The sequence below is a fragment of the Aegilops tauschii genome, chromosome 4 (genome assembly GCF_002575655.3).
Source record: "Aegilops tauschii subsp. strangulata cultivar AL8/78 chromosome 4, Aet v6.0, whole genome shotgun sequence".
Classification (NCBI taxonomy): Eukaryota; Viridiplantae; Streptophyta; class Magnoliopsida; order Poales; family Poaceae; genus Aegilops; species Aegilops tauschii.
Window position 1 is genome coordinate 485,528,865 of NC_053038.3, and position 10,486 is coordinate 485,539,350.

Here is a 10,486-nt window from a genome sequence, read left to right on the forward strand (position 1 = left end):
GGTTTTCTATGTGAAGGATATGTCTACCAAGCCGAGAAAAAGAAAAGATAAGGAAGCGAATGCATCATACGATGAGCCAAAGCGCCACATAGTTCTTTCTGGGAAGAGAAACATCGTGGGAGTGGATGACAAGACAGACATGTCAGAAGATTATGAAAAGTTTGATGAAATTGCTCCATTCACAGTGAATATTGACCCGAGCATCCAGTTAAATGATGAAGATTTTCCATGGCTACGGCGCAAAGGGACATACGCGAAGAAAAAGTTTCACACCCAAAGATCTGGGATGTGATCGGCTTCACTATCATCACTTTCTTCTGTGTTTCACACCCAGGAGGGAATCTATGTAATAGTTAGGGTAGTTATGTGGTTTGGCATTTGAAACGCGAAGAAATTTTATGTGCAAACAAATTCTTTCATGCATTTACTGATTTTTTCAGCTAAATGACCCTGAAATTGAAAAGCATTTCAAATGAACTCAGAAAAGGTTGAAAGTTGGCATGGTATCATAATTTCACCCACATAGCATGTGCAAAAAAGTAGAGAGGGTTACCACAAAAACTGGATGCACTTCATGTATAAAATGGACAATCTCTTTCGAAGTATCAGGGTTTCGGACGAAAACTCATCCGTTACAAAGGCATTTCATTTTTTAAATAACCTAAGCATTACCAAATGTAATATAATGATAAAACACACTAATATTAAACATAAGAAAAAAGAATCACTGAAAATCTATTTTCAAAGTTAAGTTATTCACAAACTAGTGATTCACACAAATTTCAAATAATTCAAAATGTAAACTATTCAAATTTTTAAACTACCGGCACTAATAGAAAGTTTGTAATTTTTTGTACCTAAAGAAAAAATATTCACAAAGAAACTCTAAATACAGCAAAAAACAACTCAAAAATAAATAAAACAAAAATAAATAAAGCAAAAATAAATAAAGCAAAAAAATTAAGAAAATAAAAAAGCCCGCCTACTGCGCCACAGCGACCTGCATACGACTAGAAACCCGACCTGTTGTTGGGCCAGGATGCAGGCCCACAAAGGCCCAATAGGCCCACAGGGCAGCATAGAACAGGTAGGCCCAGAAGGCCTGCAATAGAGAGGAGCTCGAGACAGCTGCCGCAGCGGGGCTTATAAGCAGGTGCGGGCGCCCTTCGGCTAGCGAGGTGGGACTAAACTTGCCCGCACCGCACCTGCGCCACCGCACCCCTTTAGTACCGGGTCGTGGCTCCAACCGGTACTAAAAGGGGGTCTTTAGTACCAGTTGGTGCCACCACCCGGTACTAAAGGTGTGCGCTTCCCGCCGCTTCGCCTGGCCAAAACAGACCTTTAGTACCGGTTGGTGGCTCCAACCGGTACTAAAGGTGGGTTCTATATAAGAAAACACTTCAAAAAAATTCGGCAGTTCGTTCTCCCTCTGCTTCTTCTCCTCTTCCCCATCACCGCCGCCCCTCGTCGCCGCCCCCGTCGCCGTCCGTCGCCGTCGCCGCCGCCCCAGTCGCCGTCGCCGTCCCCTCTGCCTCGCCGTCCCGTCGCCGTCGCCCGCGCTGTGAGCCCCTCTCCCCGGCCCCTCTCCTCCCTCCAATCGAAGCCACCGCGCCGCCGGCGCCGTAGGGTGCACACGCGCGCGCACACACACACGCACACACACACGCGCGCGCACACACACAGGCACACAGAAACACACACACGATTATGTTTTTTCTGTTTTTATACAAATGTTTTAGATGAATTAATTAATTAATTAGATTAATGTCAAATAGTATATAGAAATGTTAGAATGTTAGAAATTTTAGAAATGTTAGTTTTATCTAGATGAATTCGATTAATTTCAAATTGTTATAGAAATGTTAGAAATGTTATAGAAATGGTAGTTTTTAGTTTCCTATAATTTTAGTTATAGAAATGTTAGCAATTTTTCTGTTTTTTGGTTATAGAAATATTAGAAATGTTAGTTATATATATAGAAATGTTAGAAATTTTAGAATTAGTTTTAGCTAGATGAATTAGATTAATGTCAAATTGTTAGACGACGATCGATGTTTTTTCAGTTTCTTATAATTTTAGTTATCACAATCCAATCATTTAAAAATGTTACTTTTTGCGGGCATATAGTATTTGTTCTCGACGATGCCCGGCCCGCATCCTCGCCGTCGACCCGTTCGCGACGACGTCCGGCTGACCCATGTCCGGGATTGGGCTCTGTCGGGCTGGCACTGGGAGGTGCTACCTGGAGGGGCGCGCCGTTTGGTGAGGAACCCGGCCTCGGGTCCCGTTGTCAACCCTGATCTCCTTTGGTGGCATTCTCATGGGCCACATTCCGTGCAGAGGGAGCCGGCCCCGCCAGAGGTGGTGCGTCGTCGTGTCAGGGAGGAGGACGAGCACGTCCATCGCTACATGGCTGCTGTGGACGTCAGGTTCTCCAATACCTGGCAGGTTCTTTGGGCAGATGACCGGAGATATGATCCTGTGATGGTTCCTTGTCTTTGGGTGTCCACCGCCCGCGCCCCAGGAACCGCGAGTGGCCTAGATTCTTCTATAGTATTTGATCTTTATTAGCTACCTAGCCAGTGATGTATTCGAGATTATATATTATTCGAGACGATGTATTTGAGATTATATATTATTCGAGACGATGCATATTATGTACTATATGATTCAGTTTTTCCTTATTGATTGCATCCATGCATTGTAATTTGAGTACTAAATTGTTTTATATTTCTTATGTATTAGTTAAATAAAAGCTATGGCAGATAATACCGGCAGAGAGGGAGAAGAGGCCCTGTTCGAGATCATACGCAGCCCTAGCAGGCCAGATGATCCGAATGAAGCAAATGACGGCTCCCAATATCTGAACAATACCGGGGAGGGTGATGATAAGATATCCGATCTCGACGACCGAGCTGATGAAGTCATGAACTATGATTATGATTATGATGACGCGGACAATGATTATGATGACGAATACAATGTTGATCTTGAAATAACAAAGACCACCGGCGAGGTATATTTATATAAGCAGGCATCTAGTGATCATCACATGTTTTTTTATTTGAAGATACATTAACGAATCGATCTTTCTTCTTTCAGCCCTCCGGATCGAGCAAATCTGCTTCTATAGACAGCAGGACAAAGCGCGGCCCGGGCAAAAAGTTGAAGGAGGGTGTAAAGTACAACATCGATTCCATCAAAGCTAGTGGCGAACCCCTCACGCCTAAGAACATTGCGAACAAGTTCGTTCGTCAGTGCGGAGTTCTTGTGAAGGACCAACTCCCGATCTCCATTCAAGAATGGAAAGAGCCAAAAACTAAATGCCTAGATGTTACTTGGGTCAACGACAGAGCAAAACAAAAGCTTTGGGAATCTCTGATGGAACATTTCACCCTACCAGATTATTTCACCGATGCAGATGTGCAGAAAGTCAAGGACGCTGCTCTTAAGAAGATGGCAATTGCATTCAACACCCACAAGAAAACTGTATGGGCCAACTACCTCGCTGCAGAAAGGAAGACTCCAGAATTCAAGGGAACACTGGAGAAGCAAAGAGAACACTGGCCCGCTTTCGTGAAATTCAAGGAATCAGAATTATCTAAGGAACGGTCGAGAAAAAACAAGGCCAATGCCGCAAAAAAGACGCAGTTCCATAGACTGGGTCCAGGTGGCTACGCGGTGGCAATGCCAAAGTGGGATAAGTCTGAGGAAGAGATGGAGGATGCAGGGGTCACTCCGGTTACTAGGAGCTGGCCCCCCAGGTGCAGAACTTGGTTCTATGCGCATGGGGGGCGTTGGACCCAAAGACAGGCCTGGTTTCGAAGAAGGCAAATCTAAAAGGAGCAGAACAAAAGTTACTTGACGCAATAGAAGATGCTCGAAAGGGGGTGTTCACGCCCAACAGAGAGAACGACGAGCTTACGCGCGCCCTGGGAAATCCTGAACACCCGGGAAGAACACGAGGCAAGGGCGTTATTCCCTGGTATGAGGGATTTTCGGAATGGAACGACGACTACAGGACCCATGCAAGAAAGAAGATGGAGGAGGAGAAGAAGAGGAAGCTGGAGGAGGAGCAGAGGAAGAAGGACGCGGAACACCTTCAAGGCCTAGAAGCAAGGCACGCGGACTTGGCACTCAAATTCCAGCAGCAGCAGCAGCAGATCGACTCACTTAGCCAGGAAAGGGGGTCTCAGCAGCGGCAGCACCAAGCGGATGATCATCCAGCATTGGATAGCACCGTCCCATCCATGCCGAGAAGCAGCGTTGGTTCCGCCCCGGGGACGCGCTGCTGGATACATACCCTGTGGATGACATCATAGAGAACACTAACTGTGAGCTACACTTCAAAATGAAGAACATATTCATGAAGGTGGCGGACGCCGTTGCTTTTACAATTACCCCCAAAACAACCTTCCATTGCGCCCCGATTCCAGAGGGCTATGCTCGTGTCTTGGTTGATGAGGTGGTGGACCCATATTCGGGGCTAGATCTTGACATTCCTGGAGGTGACGACGAGCACACACTGGGAGAGGCCATACATCATATCATCCTATGGAGAAAGGATTGCATCATCTTTCGAAGTCCACCGACACCGCGTCTGCCGACTCCTCCTCGAAGTCCGCCACCGTGTCAGCAGACTCCCGCTCCTCCAAGTCCACGAACGCGTGAGCAGACTCCTGCTTCAAGTTCGGCACAGCGTCAGGCCACTCCTCCTGTTTGAAGTCTGACACCGTGTCAGGCCACACCTCCTGCTTCAAGTCCGGCACAGCGTCAGGCCACACCTCCTGCTTCAAGTCCGACACCGTGTCAGGCCACACCTCCTGCTTCAAGTCCGGCACAGCGTCAGGCCACTCCTCCTGCTCCAACTAAGCCACGTCAGTCGTCTCCGCCGCCTAAGCAATCGCAGAAGAGACACGCCGCAGCTATGGTGCGTAGCGGTACGAGTCAAGGTAGTACAGAAAGTACAGGCGGAGACAAGCGATATAAATATGGTCCAAGCAGCCTCGCTCCTCTTCCTTAGAGGCCTTACGACATGACCGAGGAGCAAAACGATGCAATAGTGCGGGCCGAAGTGGACGCTCATTTTCGACCAAAACCGGCAACGCCGCCGAGGGAGAAAGTGCCTGAGGAAAAGATTGACCACTTCATTCGTATGGCTAGACCACCAGCTCCCAAGCCTGTTGACTCCGACTATGAGCGCCAAATCAGGAAGGCACATCGAGCACGACTACAGAAAGAAGCGAGCTCGAGCTCGAGCCAACAAGCAGCTGTCAAAAAATGCGGGAAAACTGTTCCCCAGCTGGGAGAACAGGCAGCACAATCGACCCCCCTGCTTGTTGTGCCAACAACACATGAGAGTACGCGCGCCCAATATTATTGTGGGCAAACCGTTTACGTTCCCGAGCTGGGCGATGTGGTAATAACCGAGGAGCATATAATGCAGGCTGAAATGCTCAAGATCACTGTTGGACAACTCCTCGAGATCGAGCCCATGTCTCCGCTTAGAGAGGAGGAAATAAAACGGAAATATGTCCAGGGACAACCTTTGGTCGAGCCCGAGGAGGTCAAGAACCTCCCAACGAGAATGTATGAATTGCATGATTGGTACATGAAAATTACCAAGATTATTACTTCAATAAGAAAGCTTTGTCCGTTGAGTATTCAGAACTATTTCAGTTATTCAATCAAGATGCACTCGACAAATCTATCGTCAGTTGCTATTGTCTGTAAGTGATTTCTTTCTGTAATTTAAGTCTCAAGTTAGCTCTAGTGCTCATTGATTGATCATTAATTACCTGTAATTATATATCCTCACTATATATTCTTTTCTGTGGTATTATGCAGGATGAAGATGTATGAAATGAAAAAAGCTGGACGCTATGGCATTGGGTTCATTGACACAAATACCGTTAATGAATACACATGGAAATTGGAATGGTGTGGACAAGATGTAGAGAAATGCATGCTAGAGTTCTTGAAGCGCCTCAATAGCAATGAAGATATACTACTTCCTTACAACTTCGAGTGAGTCACACTGTCTTGTACTACAAATTCTGTTTTTGCTTACTAGCTAGATGTTAATAAGTGTATAGGGTTTAGGGTTATAGTTGATTGGTGTTATGCACATGCCCGCTTAATTTATACATGCAAACGTATGCGCATGCAACTTCCACTGGATCTTGTTAGACATTAAAGTTGACGAAGGAAAAGTTGAAGTACTGGACTCACTACTTAAAAAAGATAGTGACTACAGCATCGTGAAGGGGATAGTCGACAGGTTATTTCAATCATTATTAACTATATCTCGGCCTATTTAGTTCGTCATTTCCTGATATGAACTATTTTTAATAACCCCTTTATTAATTTTCTTTGCCGGCGGGTAGGGCTTGGGCAAAGTACATCAAGGTGACTCCAGGAAAATGGCGACAAAAGCTATGTTCGTATCGACCCAAGGTAAGTAATTAAGTACTACTAGCTAGCTAGCTACCATCTTTTTAATTCTTGATTCAATACCATTAGTTAATTAACATGCTTGATTAATAATTATCTGATTAAATTCTATTCTCATAAAGGCCCTGAAGCAGGCGCCGGGGACTGAAGTGTGTGCATACTACGTTTGCGAGAACATTCGCATGATGGCGTCCGAAAGGAGCAGACCTGATAGACAGGACTGGGTACGTTTGCCAGAACACTATTTACAAATCTTACATGATTGTCGATATCTAGTCACACAACTAATACACATGCATATTGATCTCCTTCTTAACAATTCAAAGAGGTGCGGGACCAGCTCCTACCAGAGGAGCGCATACGAGCACTTCAAGAGGAAATAGCGGGATTTTTGCTCGACCAGGTCATAGATCCCAAAGGAGAATACTATTACCTGCTACCGCCCCCATGAACCACTTGTCATCGTGCTCCGAAGGCACCAAGGCAACATGTAGGAGAAATTGTATATATATACATGTGTATGTGTGAATAATTAATGGTGGTTGTGAGACATTCGATTATATATATATATATATATGATCGGTTCTACGAGAAAATCTATTTATATATATGCATAACGTGTACAATATGTAGTATCGTAAAATACCAGCAAACAAACAAGAATTAAATAGAAAACACAAAATTAATGGAAAAATAAAAATTAAAACCAAACCCCCCCCCCCCAAACATTTAGTACCGGTTGGTGCTACCAACCGGTACTAATGGTCTACCAGCACCCGGGCCTGGCTCGTGCCACGTGGTGGCACTTTAGCACCGGTTCGTGCCGAACCGGTAGTAAAGGGGGGGGGGGGGCCTTTAGTCTCCACTCTTTAGTGCCGGTTGCAGAACCGGCACTAAAGGCCCTTACGAACCAGCGCTAAAGCCCGGTTCTGCACTAGTGGTAGTCACTCCGTTCCATAATTCTTGTCGTGGCAATTACATGGAATCGGAGGGAATGCAGTTACATCAACTATTTTGTTCCATAAATCATAAACAAAATCCTTTTATAAAGTCCCCAAACTACATTAGAGCATTTTCTTCACCTTTCATACAAACATTTTGAACAAAATAGTAGTACAAGTCAGGGTCAGAGTGTTCAAGCCAATTCCAATTAATGCATTCGGAGCGCCATATTAAGCAACTTTGTGGAATGCAGCAGTTTGTATACGGTTGATGCGCGCATTCGCTTAGGGCGTCTCCTAACTGTGATAAGTTATTCATCCAGTTCTAAGCTGTTAAGATTTTATAATAGGGAGTACTCCCTCTGTAAACCAATATAAGATGGATAGTGATCTAAATGCTTTTTATATTAGTTTATGGAGGAAGTACTAGATAAATTCATATTGCATTTATTGTTGTAGCATAACATACCACAAATTATGTAGTTCTTTTACAGTATGTATGAACTACTCCATAGTGTGAGTAGTGTGAAATGATACACGAATACACAATAGTAATATTAACATAACAAACCATAATGCAATAGAAAGACAAATAGTGCAGGAGCTCGCAGTGTGCAGGTGTATATAGTGGTTTTAGGGCTTAATTCCGGCCCTTGTTCATCAGCTCCAATGCCGACGTGACGAGGGAGCGGACGCTGGTTGCGCGGCGGCTGAGCCCGACGCTCCCGGAGAAGACGTTGAAGCACTCCAGCTGCGAGGTGGTCCCCGCCACGCACCTCAGCTCGCTCCCCATCCCGAGCTCCACGAACAGGGCCACGTAGCGCGCGTCCAACCGCATCATGGCCATGGCGAGCTCGATGGTGTACCGCCGGATCCGGGGTACATCCATGGACGGGCGGCTGTACTCCCGCAGCACCTGCACGAGCGTCCTTGCCAGCACCGTGTCCACTACCCTCGCCGCGGCGAGCCTCGCGTGGAGTTCCCCGGGCTCCATGTACGGGAGCATCTGCGCCGCCAGCCCGATGAAGATGCTGAGGATCTTGGCCTTCTCCACCGTGATGGACCTAAGTACCTTGGCGGCGCCGGCGGTGACCCCTCTCAGCGGGATCTGCCACTCGTCACCGGCGTAGGAGCATAAGTTGCGCATGATCCTTGCGGCGCTGACTATGATGATGGGGTCCTTCAGCGCGTCGACGAGCCGCCAGACCCCTCCGCCGAGAGCCATTATGATCTCCCCGCAGTTCTTCTTGTTCTCGATAGCCAGCATGGCGAGCGCCTCGCCGGCCTCCACTCGGACAGCGTCCGTCGTTCGACACTCCTTCGTGGTAAACCCCGCCGGCAAGAACATGGCGACCAGCACGCTGACCACGCCCCCCGTCTCGCCGATTATCTCCCTGGCCACATCGTCCATGGCAAGACTCGTGAGTATCTCGATGGCCATCTGGTGCAGCTCCAACTGGACATTCTTATCGCGCCGCTGCAGGACCTCCCTGACGTTGCTCACGGTGAAGACGATGTCGGTGAGCTCCCGTCGGAGCAGCTTCCCGGTGTTCCCCGTCGTGCTGGCCAGCCTCTTCACCACGCGCAGCGACTGCTTCACCGCCTTGATCCTCATGTCCCTGGGCGTCGACGCCGCCAGCGCATGGTCGATGCTGGAGTAGGAGATGATCTTGTCGAGGAGGCCCCTGGTCTTGCCGATCTTGTCGCAGTTGTCGTGGTCGTGCGCCAGCTTGTTGAGGATGGAGAGACCGAGGATGTTGAGCTCGTCGAGGTCGGCGTAGAGCAGCGACGCGACGGACTCGATGGCACCGGGGATGCCGGTGACTCGTAGCAGGATGAGCTTCCTCTCGGTGAGCATGGACACGACCACGGCGGCCGAGCGCCGGACGTCCCGCTCCGAGGCCCCCTTCCAGCTGAGCATCTCGATGAGGCGCTCGATGGTGGGCGCGGAAACACAGATCCTGCGCAGCGTGGCGTCGGCGAAACGGTCGGACTCGGCGAGCGCGACGAGAATGCTGGCGCCGAGGCTCTGCTCGTCGTGCGAGCCCACGGTGATGAGGTCGTCGGCGTAGGAGACGAGAGTCATGTGGAGACCATCGAAGCTGCTGCCGTTGAGGCAGCGCATGTAAGAGTCGTAGAAGAAGCAGCGGACGGCGACCTGGCCGCAGGCGCTGGCGAGGTTGCAGTCGTCGGCGACGCGCTCGAGGAGGCGGTGGTGGCTCACCTTCCACTGCCAGAGCGCTTTCTCGATGAGGAAGAGCAGCGCCTCTGCGAGCGCGAGGCTGTAGAAGATGTTGAGCGCTGCGGCACGATTGGTGCGGGCGTCCTCGGTGCCGCCGTAGTGCTGGTGGATGAGGCGGACGAGGGAGAGGGAGACGCACGCCGACGCCGAGAGCAGCTGCATCCAGAAGAAGGCGCGGACGGCGGCGTGGGAGGCGGGGCGGGTCCGGCTGGCCTGGTGGTGCTGCCACTCCAGCTCGTGGCTGCGTCCCAAGATGCGGGTGCCCTCGATGAGGAGAAGGCCCGTGATACACCAGAAGTCAGTTGGGCTGAGGGTGATGGCGAAGCCGGCGAGCAGCACGACGGTGGCCCATATGAAGGCCAGCGTGCCCAGCCGGCTCGCCGCCTTCTCGAGCACGGCCAGCTGCAGGGCCAGCACGGTGAGGCGGCGCTCCGGCGACGGTGGTGCGTCGGCGGTGGTGCCGGAGCGCGGGTTCGGCTTCGGCATGGCCTTCTGCGGCTCGAACAACGTGGGCAGCTGGTCGGGGATGTTGATGCGGATGCTCGGGGCGGCGAAGCTCCGGGAAGCGAAGGTAGCGCGACGGTCCATTGGTATGGCGTACGCTTGCGCTGGCCGAGCGTGGTGTGCGTTGCTTCTCGGCACTAGCTTGGTGCTATTTATAGGACAGCAATGACATTATGCAGTGCAAGCTCCGCTAGCTCGGACGCATTTTGAACGTGCTAGTTTCTTGCTTGCGTGCATGAGAGTGCGTGTCAGTTTGGAGATTATTAGATGCTGACTCTCCTTCTTTTTTTCTTGTTACGAGAGAATGTTCCTATTAAGGTAAGGAGGGATCGCGCCTAATTTATTT

At 49.3% G+C, this 10,486-nt stretch overlaps 1 protein-coding gene across 1 annotated transcript; it reads right to left on the minus strand.

The window, feature by feature from the left end:
• Nucleotides 1–8,034: 8,034 nt before the first annotated feature.
• On the minus strand, nt 8,035–10,224 carry LOC109734550 (uncharacterized). The gene has a single exon (XM_020293757.1). It carries the CDS (start codon nt 10,222–10,224, stop codon nt 8,035–8,037), a length of 2,190 nt encoding a protein of 729 aa, XP_020149346.1.
• Between the last annotated feature and the right edge of the window lie 262 nt (nt 10,225–10,486).